We start from the raw sequence: 13,677 nt of genomic DNA, 5'->3' as shown, positions 1-13,677 counted from the left end.
GCAAAATTTTATAGGTTATGCGTTGATTAATGGGAAGCCAATGTGAGTCAATCAAAAAGGGAGTTACATGATCAAATTTTTTTCCATTATGAATAATTTTAACTGCAGTATTTTGAATTATTTGTAAACGTCAGAGCAGGTAGATAGGCAGGCAGATCAGGGAAGCAGATTGGAGCTGGCAGGGCTGAGAGCAGGGCGGCAGAAGGTAGTCAAAAAGGGCTTCAGCGACTGGTCCTCAGCAGTCACTTTTTGGGTTGATCAGCCAGCAGTCGAATGGGCAAATTTGTTTAGTGAATCGCATGCCTACCTAATTATAGAGTTCCCCTCATTTGCATGCATAGATCGGAATCGGGTTGCAAAACAGGTTAGTGAATACTGAAGAAGGGAAATCGGGTCGCAAAGGGCTCGCAAACCGATCGGTTTGCTTAGTGAATCTAGCCCTAGGTAAGACATGGCAACTACCCATTCTTTGAACTGTAAGCCACAGTATCTGACCATTCCATACCTGATTCACATTAATTGTTAAAAACAGCAATTAGCATGTGATAATCAAGTGATTAATGCTGTGGTTGTGGCTGTGCCAGCTGCCAAAGTAATAGCCATCTGAGATTTATTGTATCTATACTATAGCTAATAGGCTTTAGTTTTCTTGTGGTTTTAAAGGTTTGACAAAATAAAATGTGTTCATGGAAATGAATCTTTCCCATGTTTGTTAATAAAACAGACTGGGGAGTGCTTGAGGGATTACAATTACCATTTCTTTGGATTTCATGTTGTAACCACAAGCATCTCATCCCATAACCTTTCTAACCAAGATATAAGCACTTCAGAAACATATATTTTGATTGTTGGATCACAGTTTACTAGAAACTGAACAATGACAGATTTCTTCATTGTCTTTTTTTCCCCTCCAAATCTATCCTTTTAAGTCATTTTTGTTGACTTCCCCTCTTAGCAGCTCACCTCACAATGAGAGAAGAGACAATTAATGGGAGAGTGATTTATCACTGCCAAAAACTGTCAAGGACTTCTGTTGTAGCTGGAGAAAAAGCAATTTCACATTATGGCATTTCATTCAGAATACATTGTATTTACAGCTCACAGTTTTATTTTCAGAGACTATTATCAGGTGAAACAGTTGCATCTGAAATGTTGTTTGTGACATAGGTGACCTGTTAGGATTTGATAAGTATTTACACCAAAGCACAAGGGGCTCACACATCTGCTGTTGGCAGAAGCAATGGAAAAAAATAACCTGGAAATGAAGCGGTTGATTTTTCTGGTTCCTACACTCCAGCATCTGTTGCTATAATTAAGTGGCGTTCTATAATTGCAGAGCAGTGGTGAAATAAACATATGCATTCTTGCCAGCTTTTAGGATTCGGTGTCCTTACAATAGGAGACACAGGCAAAATGACTTCAATAACAAAATTAACTAGCAAAAGTTTTAACTGCTGACTTTTGCATGGTACTTGCACCTGATTTACTAAGACTTTTCCCTTTTTTAAAAAATCTATGGAACAGAAAACCAAAGATTAGTACTATATATCTGATCAATAGGTTTAAAAATAATACCCCAAGAAATGCCAAAATAAGATGGTTGTGATTGCCATGCACTCTTTCTTTCAAAGCTCTTTTGTTATGAGGTTTCAGACTAGAGTCAAGATGCAAAAAACATTTAAGGGCCCTTTTACTAAACTGCATTCAGTAGGTAGGCCCCAGTTCTATATATGTCACCTAAACATTCAGCATCAACTAGTACACTGCTGTGTTTCTATAAATGTTAGGTGCCCTCTAAGTGGCATTAGGTGTTGCTATGCATCCTAACTTTTAGGTATACTGTATTTTTGCCAGGGTTTTCTTGGTCTAAAGTTAAGTGTCTAGTTAGGCCCCCTTTTATCAAGCCACATTAGTTGTTTGTTTGTTTTTTATCACCGATTACTGTGGTAAAAGCTCCGATAGGCACCTGACTCAAAAACATGCCCTCAATATATCCCTAACCATGTCAACTTTTAATGATGTACTTTGGACTAGGTGCCAACTTTTACATAATTTCAAGGTTAAGGTTTCTAACTTTCAAGTACACTTCCCCCTCCGAATCCGGTTTCAGCATCTGTGAATTTGGTTATTTGCGATTTTTTTTTTTTTAGGAAAAAAAGCTACGTTTCGGACCTTCCCAGCCTCCCTCCTGCCTTCCCCCTGGCATCCCGGCCTTACCTGGTGGTCTAGTGGGTTTTCGGGGCAGGAGCAATCTCTCGAGACTATGACGGGAGCTCATGGCAGCCATTTCCTATTGGCGATCTGCACAGGGCAGGAGCATCGGAAGATTGCTCCTGTCCCGAAAGCCCGCTAGACCACCAGGTAAGGCCGGCACAGGTTGCCCAGCCCAGAGAGGAACGATCTTCGCTCTGCCCACCCCGACACCGAAGCGGGGAAAGAGGAGACCTAAGCACCCACACTAGCCCCTGCAAACACGCAAAACGCACGGAAGGAGGCGATCGGAGGCGGAGACCACCAGGTAAGGTCCGGGGGTGGGTCAGAGCCACCACAAAGTTATTTGCGATTTTTCACACTTCGCGGTCCGGCTCTGCTGCTAACCCCTGCGAATACCGAGGGAGAAGTATAAGTCCAATTAATGGAAATTATGAGGTGTCAAGTGCCAATTATCAGCACTAAGTAAGACTATTAAGTTACATGAATACATCGGCTAGGTGCACCAATATAGATGCTTAACTTTAGGTAAACTTTATAGAATTTGGGGGTTAATTCATGAATTTTCATGTGCAGGCACTAATTCACTTGATAACTTTATATCATGGAATGAAGCAAGTTATGGGTATGAAACATACCTTGCAGTTAGTTCATGGAAACCTGCTATGCACTAAATCACTGCTACAGATAATGTGGGTGCACCCACTAACACTAAATTACCACACAGAAACTGCAAAGGTTTGCCACACTTCGTAAGTGAGCCTCTTAGACTTTTCTTTGCTCTGAGTTAGTCAATAAAAAATCCTGCATGTTTTCTTCATAAAAAAAAAATGTTCTTCTATCTCATTCTCATTCTCCAACCCACTTGTAAAGTACTCATGTCTATTTTGTCACTCCCTCTGTAATTCCCTCCTCCATTTGTCCTGTTTGTCTGTTTGATTAGATTGTAAGCTGTGTCGAGCAGTGATTGTCTCTTACATGGTTAATGTAATATATAGCTCTGAGTGCTTCTGGCAGCACTATAGAAATGATAAGTAGTAGTAGGAGAAGACATGTGCTTTGGCACTATACGAGGAGTAGTAGAGAGTGTTAATTTTGGAAAGGTCATAATTTAAAAAATCACTGTAGTGGAAAAAAAATGGTACAATTTCATGTAGAAAATCAATGACTAGCTTTAAATTTTGTGTAATATGATATTTACCTACCTGGAACTTTTAGGAAACTATGCACAAATCACTGAAATATGTTTAATTGCTCTGAAAATAGTTTCTATGTGTTTCCATTGCAAATTTCTCTTACTTTTTTACCCATATTGACACACATTAGTTTCATGTTCACAGGTTTTCAACATAACGTTGTTATAGCGATAAACTAATATTGAAAATGTCCAAAAGGAAAACAAGACTGCAAGTCTGGATTCATTTACATTATTTTGTGGGACAGCAAGAGGGAGTGAGCATCCCTCCTGCCAGGGATGTTGTTGGGGGTGGGGGGGTGCCGACAGCAGGGAATGGGCATCCGGGGATGTTGTGAGTGTGAGGGAAGGGATTGGCAGGAGGAAGTGGGCATCCCTCCTGCCAGGGATGTTGGGGCAGGGATTAGGCATATAGCACCTGCTATAGAAACCCTAGTAGAGCTGCATACAGGTGTCTTAAGTAGCTTGGGAGATGGGTTAGTGAACCATGGAGAGGAGGACCCAGTCCCATAAGCCACTCTAACCACTACATTCATGGTGGAAAGTATGAGCCCCCCAAAAAACACTATTGTATTGCCATATAGGTGCCACCTGCAGCCATAAGGGCTACTGGAGTTGCAAACAGGTGGGTATAGTGGGTTTTGGGGGTGTTTGTGGGGCTCACCATATCCTATAAAGGAGTTCTGTGAGATGTTTATGTGGCACCCTTTTTGTGAAGTTCAGCATTTGGAACCTAGGACAATGCCAGTCTTTACAGTCTATGGCCCAGAAATATCAAAGAAGAGACAAGTTAATCTAATCATATATTTTTTAATGAGTATAACTTATGGGCAGACTGGATGGACCGTTCAGGTCTTTATCTGCCGTCATTTACTATGTTACTATGTTACTGTAAGATGTCCCACTGCTCTGTTGCAATGTCTGGGTGACCACTCCATCATAATACTGGCTCCTCTCACATTCAAATGGTCTTGTTCTGTGTGTTTGGGACTTAGACAAATTTTTGGTTGAAAATGTGATATAAAGATAGATGTACTGGCGGACTGGATGATCAACAGCCACATCCAGAAAGATGATTTTCCCCCAAAAAAATATTCTAGACATATTTTTTGAGAATGGACATTTCACTACTGACAACTCTGGGCATCTAGCACCATACATCCAAATTGGACTTAGACGTTTCTTTTTATTATGCCCCTCTGTGTCTATAGAATTGCAACTATCTTTACAAAATGTGTCTTGCCAATGGATCTCGCTTTGTTGGAAATAGGACCTGTGTCACATAGCAGTTCACAACAACTCTAAGATTCATGAGAACATTAATTACCAAGCATAATCATAAAGGAAAGAATCTGAAAAGCTTAAGAATTATTGTAGAGTTCTGTGTTAGGTTTGTTTCAGGATCTCACTGCATCTTGTCATGATAAGACACAGCGAGACCCAGAAACCTGCAACAAGCAGGATGCCAGCTGCGGAACTCTGAGAGAACATTATTGGGCAAATTCTATAAGAAGCACCCAAAAGTTAGGCACTGCTCAGTGAGATTCAAGTAAAATTGGGTGCAGTTTAGTGAATCACGCTGAGCGGCACCTATTTTGGAGGCGCCCAATAAATAAGCCAGCTTTAGGCACAAGTAAAAGTTAGGTGGCCATGAGAGCGTTTAAGCATGCTTAAGAGCAATGATTCTGTAACAAGGTGCCTAATACGAAGCCACACCCACGCCTAACACGCATAGAACCTATTTTTTTTGAAGGCCGCCTAAATTTTAAGAGGCACCTTTCTTGATAGGTGCCTAAGTTTCAATTATTGCTTCTTATTCAATTTAGATAGGCGCTTATCTAATTGGGCGCCTCCAAAATAGGTGCCTAACAGGTGCTGGTTACAGAATTTGGGCCTATGTGTTAGGGTTTGAATGGTAAACTAGTTCAATATAAAAATAAATAGAATTGGACACAAGGTCCCTGACATCTCCTCTTCCAGCTGCAACTGTTGAAGGAACAGTATGAAGAATTAAGGAAGACAATCATGCCCACAGTGAGAAGGTCAGCTTAGTATGGTGGCTGTGAGTCTGTTTTGCAAGCTATGTTGTGCAGTTAAGAGGAACAGGAGAGAAGAGATGCAGTGGAGAAGATATTGAAGATAGAAGTGAAGATAAGAAGAGACATGAAAAGTGCACTCTGATGCCAAAATTATCAGAGGATGCCTGAACATGTCCCAAGGTAAGGTGTTTTTAATTGTGGTGAGCACATGTTAGTATTTACTGCAGTTTAGGAAGAGGACCCCTAAAATTTCATTACTGCGTATATTTGTGTGAATTCAGAAATTTATTTTTTATGAAATATGTAAATGAGATAGTTTAAGAGGGAGGGGGGGTGTTATCAATGTGAGCTAATGGTTAAGATGTTTTATTATACTGTTAACCCCAGTAATTAGTAACTAGGTCTCATTGCTTAAAATGGGAGCTGTGTTAAAACAGTACGATATAGTGGTAAAATAACATCTTATCGGTAACCTACATTGATAACTATTGCATTAAATGTCAACTGTCTGAACATTTTATTCAGTGACTTTTTTTAATCAATTAGATGATGTTAGTATATCTTGAATGGATAAACTTTTCTTCTGTAATTAATTATTGTGGGAAAAGAAACCATTATGGACATACCTTGAAACTATTAACATATTCCCATGATTAAAAAAATAAAGGTATTGATACCAAACATCCTTAAGGGGGATCTATGTAGAGATTCAGCTAAGACATAGGGGTCCTTTTATCAAGCCACGCTAGCGGGGTTAGCGCGTCGGACATTTCATCATGCGCTAACCCCCGCGGCCGGCTAAAAAACTAACGCCTGCTCAATGCAGGCATTAGCGGCTAGCATGGCAGGTGGTATAACGCGCAGTATTCCATACGTTAAACCCCCTACCGCAGCTTTATAAAAGGACCTCATAGTATTTAGTTAACATGAAGATTACATTGTTTTCCATGAACTATTGAAACCTTTGTTTTTGAAATGTACTTTTGTTGGCAAATGAATATGTTCCATTATTCTATTAAACCTTTATGTATTCTAATCAGTAGTGTTTAATGTGCATATTCTATAATTACTTGAGCAGTAAAACATATTCATAAAATTGTTGTTTCTTTTTTTTTCTTTTCTTTTCTTTAATATGTTTATTAGCGATTGCAACACAGAGCGTACAGGAATCCAACAATAAATGTCAAGTTTTTGGTTTGTTTTTTTTAGAAAAAAATGTGTGCATCAGTTAGAAAATACAGCTTTCAAAGTAATTTTCTTGGACATAAATGGAGTCTTAAAATTGTCCACCCTCTATACCGAGAAAATGAGCTGGGCTGGCCTATAATGTAGTGATTTTGCCAGCATTTTTGTAGGTACACCCAAAGGACAGGGAAGAGGACAACCCATGCAACAACATTCATATTGTTGTGTAATCACAATACATGCTTATATTAAAAGTACTCATATATTCAAAGAGAAAATTACATAGAGCAAGTAGGTACTACATAATCTCTGTAGTTTTCTGATGGAAATAAATAGGAATGTTCCCAGTTCATTTGCTTTTCTACATTTTCAGGTATTTTTGCTATTTTTTGCACACATTTGTTTGAAAAAAATGTTTAACATGCATTAAAAAAATTTGTAAACAGAGTAATTCAATTTAGCATGCACTAATTTTTTCTTAATTTGTGCTAATGAACTAAATGCACTCTAGCAAATGCACATTCATAATAGGTTTGCTTTCATTATTTGTGTAAAATGTAATCACAGAGTGTGCATCAACATAGGCAATTTAAATATTGTTCCAACATTGTTCAGGTTACAGTCTAAGATTCCCATTTACTCCAAGGTTCCCATTTCTCTCATTGTATGTCTGAGAGTAATGCTTAGTAAATAGAGCAAACTTTTAGTGTGCCTCAGACTTGAACAAATGTCTACCTAAATTATGACAATGAATTCTAATATATTGCTTACTATTTTAGTTTTTGATATATTGTTTGAACTGGCCATACTGTTAGATTTTTACTTGTAAGTGTATATTGAAAAACAAAAAAGTAAAACAGCATCAAAGACGAATATAGATACAACAATCAGTAATTAATTAAATTATGTACTAAAAATTAGTAAAAACCAACATGGCTGCATCAGGGTAGAATTTAGTTGTTAACTTTAAGAAACACACACAAATACAATAAACATGTAGGCTTTTATCTTACAAGCCTTATTCACATTTGATATGTGCATAAACCAGCACTTAAATATTTATTTCAAAGCCTTGGTATGCATGTATCAAACCCAAGCATGTGCAAATGGCAAGGGGGCATGGTCTGGGCTTATCTTGGATGGAACAAGGCCATGTCAAGTTCATAGACATTCCCCATTTCTGTCCTTAAAAAACGATGTCAGGAATTACACCTACTACCAAACATAGTTAGGATTTGCAAAACAACAGCTATTAATCAGCACTCTACTGGAGGGATTAAGGGGTTGCCTCTTTTTTCCCTCAGTAGTTCTCCTCCCCACCCCCACCCCTCCACCTCACACACATACCAAACTGGCAAAAGAAATTAGCTACTGTGACAGCATCAGGATGACAACCAGTTATGTTTCCAAGGTCACAAGATAACTAATGATGTGTCAATTTTGAACATATCAATTTTTTATACATTTATTTTTTCCAAAATGGATGCTCATACTGCAAATGCTTGGTGTATAATCATCCATTTATTCTACATTTTAGAACAGGCCTTACATCAGTAGACTCTGTTCTGAAATACTGGTGAAAATTAGTGAAGCACTGACCTGCACATCTCAATTTCTACTTTTACGACCTGTCTAAAATGGGGCTGATAATACATAAAAACAGTATGAAAAGTCATTCAGATATACTGTGTAACAGAATCTTATTCAAAAAACACAAAAGGAAAATGTCATAATTCAAGGTGGTATGTTAACTCCTGCTATGGGTGGTAAATAGTAAGTGATCTAAATTATGTTTATCCTAGGACAAGCAAGCAGCATGTGGGTGACGTCATCTAGAGAGCCTAGTATGGACAGTACTAAAGTGTACTTTCACTTTAAGCGAAACTTTGAGACTGCCCACACTGCATACTGCACATGAGTGCCTTCCTGCCTGATGTCTGCACGCAGTTCTTCTGTTCTTCATTTTCCACGGAGTGAAGAAGTTGTGTTTGGACTCTATCCATACAAGTTGCCTTTCTGTCAATATTATCTTAGCCTTTTTGTCTTATTTTCTTTTTCTTTTATTTTAATAGTGTTTTCTTTTCACTATTATTTCTGACTTTGGTTGTTTTTTGTTGAATTTTTGACATTTAATGATTTCCCTCAGTTGGGAATTCAGGCCTCTTCCCCTTTGAGATATTTTTCCTCCTCTACTTTTCAATCTCAGTTTTATGCCCTTAATGCATTTTTTTGACCTTACCACTGAGATTTTTTTCTCTCATGTCGAAGCCTTCTAGCAAGTTCAAGTGCAGCATTTTCTATGGCCAGAGCATCGAGTGGAATCTTGTATACACTGTTCTACCTTACAGAAATGTTCTCTTAAAGCTTGATGCATCCAGCAAGAGAAGCTTTTTGAAACTGCATGGAATCCACCGACAAATCGATGCTAGGGGTACTGATGGTACTGGCATTAATGCCTTCCTTAGTGTCAGACTCATTACCTGCATTGGGTAAACCTGCTAAGAAGACGTCCTCATCTCAACCAGCATGTCAGGCATCTTGAGCATCGAGTCCCTCAATGTATGGGAAGAGTCAATTATCAATCACCTTCAGTGCAGGCTGTGTCTCCTTTAGGGTGTGCTTCCTCATCAAGGTCACTCATGCTTCGGCACCCTACAGCACTGATGGTACTAGCTATTGAGCCAATGGTACTGGTGCAGTCCTTCCAGGACCAACTTAAGGAATTTTTCCAATGGGAGCTCGCCATGCTGTTTAAAACACATGTGGCACCGGTGCTTGCACCGACTCCCTCAGTTCCGGCCCAGCCTGAGCATGGCACCTCAAGGCCCCAGGGCACTAAACTCTCCAAGTAAGCCTCGAAGAACATAGAGATCCCACAGTACTAATCCTTGGTCTTCTAGAAAGTTTAAGAGAGCATCTCACTGCATCGGGTCTCACTCACTTCAACATAAGTCAAGATCTACACATTTTCTTCGTCGAAGTTCTTTTTCATCTTCATCTGACTGATACCAAAATCATCGCACGAGTTGTTCTTGATGTTCTCACCATCATCATACTCCACAGAACAAAAAGCATCCATCTCCATCTTACAGAGAGTCTAAAAAATACGATCATGTTACCCCCTACTTCAAAATGCCCATCGGCTGCCAATTAATCAAATAATTTCTTACAAAATCTCTCTCGTAACATTTAAAACAATTCATTCTAAACTGCCCCAATTTATTGATAAATATCTTATCCCCGCAGTCTTAGATCATCTAATCATAAATTGCTGACGGTCCTCTCCCTTCATATAATAGGAACCAAAAGGCATAGCATTTTCTCAGTCATAGCCCCTCAACTTTGGAATACTTGTTAGAGAAGAAGCTAATATTGAACATTTCAAAAGCCTACTCAAGAGTCATTTATTTAAAGAAGCTTTTAACATTTAATTTAAATTTTACAGTATCCTTTTTAAACTCCATTAAGGAATTAAGCAGCAACGAGCCCTTTCCTTTTGTTTTTTTTCCTTATTTGTCTTTCGTTCCTATCCAAATTGTATTTCTAACCCTATTTCCTTTTGTCTCCCATCTGTCTGTCTCATTTATCCCTTTTTAATATGCCAATTATTAGTTGATGTTGCTTTGTAATTTTTTTTATTATTATTAATGGTATTGTTAATGGCATTTTTATTACGTTCATGCTCTTTTTTTATATATATTGTAAACTCGCTTAGAAATTAGATAAGCGATTAAATCAAATTTTAATAAAACCTTGAATCCTTGAAATGAGGAGATTAATTCAGATTTCTCTAACCTACAGATTTCTTTAACCTACGTTGTCTGCTCCTGAATCGTATGGCATCCCATCAGATTCATCTCCTCCACTGCCCAGGTACAGATCACCTCCTGAAGGATTATCTTTCATCAAATATATCAGGCAGATGGGGAAAGCTTTGCCTGTTAAATTAGAGTCATACATTGAATCAACAGCAGAGCTGCTTGAAGCGTTAGATTTCGTTGAGCCTCCAAAAGAGCTCCTCAAATTGACTCTTCATACTTTATTAAAGGAAGCTATGTTTAAAAACTGGGAAACTCCTCTAACCCTTCCCATAGCTCCAAGAAAAATTGATTCTTTATACTACTACTATTACTACTACTATTAATTAATTCTATAGCGCTACCAGATGCACGCAGCGCTGTACAGAGTCATAAAGAGTAAGAAAACAGTCCCTGCTTGAAAGAGCTTACAATCTAAACAGGCAAGACAGACAAACAGGATGTCATGGATACAGTTAAGGGGAACAGTTAATCAGCTGGCTGGGTTGGAGGACAGAGGAGTAGGGTTAAGGATTGAAAGCTGTATAAAAAAGGTGGGTTTTCAGTCTGCTTTTAGGGACATATTTCATTTCAGATGACAGCAAGACATCCAGACAGCAATGTCAGCCAAACAATCAAAGATTCTTTCTTGGACTTTAGGTGAAATTTCAGGTGTAGAGAGGTAGAGCTGGGCGTCATCAGCATAAAGATGATACTGGAAGCCACGGGAGGAGATCAGGGCACCAAGGGAAGAGGTGTAGAGAGAGAAGAGGTCCTAAGACATAACTGGGGTACACCAACTGCTAGCGGGGTAGCAGCAGAAGAGGACACACAAATACATACACTAAAGGTGTGTTGGGAAAGGTAGGAGGCAAACCAGAAGAGGACAGAATCACAAAATCCAAATGAGGTCAGCATATCAGGGAGTAAGTTGTGATTTACAGTATCAAAGGCAGCAGACAGGTCAAGAAGGATAAGGATAGAGTAAAGGCCCTTAGATCTGGCCCTGAACAAGTCACTGCAGACCTTAGTGAGGGCAGTCTCTGTGTACAGAATACAGTCATGCCCTGGCTTTGATAGTCCACAGTTACAGCACCAGTCTTTGCTGTTTCAATCGACTCTTTAAAATCCTCCAGCACATATATGCTATGGCGCAACCAGGGTTTGAACAACACACCAAAGATACGTTTGGGTGCCGCCTTTACCAGAACTCTATGTTGAGTAGCAGAGTTCTCAGCTATAATTTATTTATGTCTATCTTAAACAACTCATAAAGAGACTAGCTGATTCTGAACAATATATTCCATCTGATCGACTTCCAGAGTTTCAGGAAACTATTCAAAGCCTTCTTCAAACTAGAAAATATATGGCTAGATCATCTTTTGATACTAATGATGTGACATTTTGAGCATCGGCTATGTCTATTGCAATGAGATATCTCACATAGTATAGAGTCTCTGACCTTGACATTAATGTTCAAGATCATTTAGCCAATATTCCTTGTATAGGTGAAGAGCTTCTTGGAAACAAAGTTGAAGCTTTTACGCAAAGATTTACTTGACTTAAATAGAACTGGTTTACATTTGCAGGGTCTAAGTCTAAGACTCAACCATCTAAATCTTTCCAGAAACCAGCTTATTCTTCTTACAAGAGGCATTATCCAGCAACCTTGTCCTCTTCTAAACCTCCACCACAGAAAAGACAAAAACACAGAAGTCTCAGAAGCCTCAGACTTCTGCTCCACATAAATCAACTCAGTCTTTTTGACATGCTACTAGAAAGCATAGCTACAATTTCTCCAACTCAGCAACCGCCCCAACACGTCAGAGGCCGCCATCTTTTGTATCATCAACACTGGACTCTCATTACAATGGACCCTTGGGTCCTCAAAGTCATACAGGAGGGTTATTCCTTCATTTCATTACCATTCCTCCAAACAACCCTCCAAGAGAGTCCTCTTTCACATCTGAACAGAAGTCCCTTCTTCAGGAAATCGAAGCTCTTCTTCAACTAAATGCCAGAAAAATCAGGTGTTCTACTCAAAGTATTTACTAATTCCAAAGAAGACAGGAAGTCTTCGTCCCATTATTGACCTCCAAGCTCTCAACAAATATTTAGTCAAAGTCTCGGGACTCAAGGATCTCCCGTACGAGGAACGGCTGGATAAGTTGCAGCTGTACTCACTCGAGGAACGCAGAGAGAGGGGTGACATGATCGAGACATTCAAGTATCTCACGGGCCGCATCGAGGTGGAAGAAGATATCTTATTTTTCAAGGGTCCCGTGGCAACAAGGGGGCATCCGTGGAAAATCAGGGGTGGGAAACTGCACGGGGACACCAGGAAATTATTTTTCACTGAAAGGGTGGTTGATCGCTGGAATTGTCTTCCACTTCAGGTTATTGAGGCCAGCAGCGTGCCTGATTTTAAGGCCAAATGGGATAGACACGTGGGATCTATTCACAGAGAAAGGTAGGGGAGGGTCATTGGAGTGGCAGACTAGATGGGCTGTGGCCCTTATCTGCCGTCTATTTCTATTTCTAAAGAAAAGTTTTACATGCTATTCCTGGGGATTCTATACCCACTTCTAAAATGAAATGATTGGCTGTGCTCTCTAGATCTCAAAGAGGCCTACACACACATTCCCAAATATCTGGATCACAGGTGACTATAACTCTTCTGGAGCTTATGGGATTTGAAGTCAATTATCCAAAGTCTCATTTTCAACCATCTCAAATCTTGGAGTTCATAGGACCTGTACTAAACACCAATCTATGAGCTTTCAGACCACAGCAGAGAGAAAACTCCTTGCTTCAGCTTTGCAATCATGTGTCTACTCTGTAGAAAATTTTAGCAAGACAAATGATGCATTTCATGGGGCACTTGTCATCCATAGTTCATGTCACTCCATTCGCCCGCCTTCATCTCAGATCAGCTCAATGAAACCTAGCATCTTAGTGGTCTCAGGCCACGGACCCTTATCCCAGTGGATCAAAGTCTCATCGCCTCTTTGTCAGTCTCTCCAGTGGTAGTTGCAACTTGCAAATTTCTCCAGAGATTTGCTGTTTCACATCCTTCCATATCAGAAAGTACTCACAACAGACACATCCATGTATACATGGGGAGCTCACCTAGACAGTCCCCCTACTAATGGCCTATGGTCTGCTCAAGAGAGGTCAATTCACATCAACCTCTTAGAACTTTGAGCAATTTGTAATGCCCTGAAAACATTTCAGGATTGTCCTTTCAGCC

The 13,677-nt window shown here is 39.5% G+C and overlaps 1 protein-coding gene across 7 annotated transcripts in view; it reads left to right on the top strand.

The window, feature by feature from the left end:
- DACH1 (dachshund family transcription factor 1) overlaps nucleotides 1-13,677 on the top strand; it is a 1,064,146-nt gene that overhangs the window by 864,436 nt on the left and 186,033 nt on the right. For 4 of the 7 annotated variants that reach the window (XM_033948397.1, XM_033948400.1, XM_033948395.1 and 1 more), the window contains one exon: nucleotides 10,432-10,503. The exons of the other annotated variants lie outside the window; for them this stretch is intronic. In XM_033948397.1, coding sequence (XP_033804288.1) covers nucleotides 10,432-10,503 — 72 coding nt within the window. The remainder of the gene's footprint in view (nucleotides 1-10,431; nucleotides 10,504-13,677) is intronic. 7 annotated transcript variants of the gene reach the window in all.

Source organism: Geotrypetes seraphini, chromosome 6 (assembly GCF_902459505.1).
Source record: "Geotrypetes seraphini chromosome 6, aGeoSer1.1, whole genome shotgun sequence".
Taxonomy (NCBI): Eukaryota; Metazoa; Chordata; class Amphibia; order Gymnophiona; family Dermophiidae; genus Geotrypetes; species Geotrypetes seraphini.
This window is presented reverse-complemented; position numbering and strand designations above follow the sequence as displayed.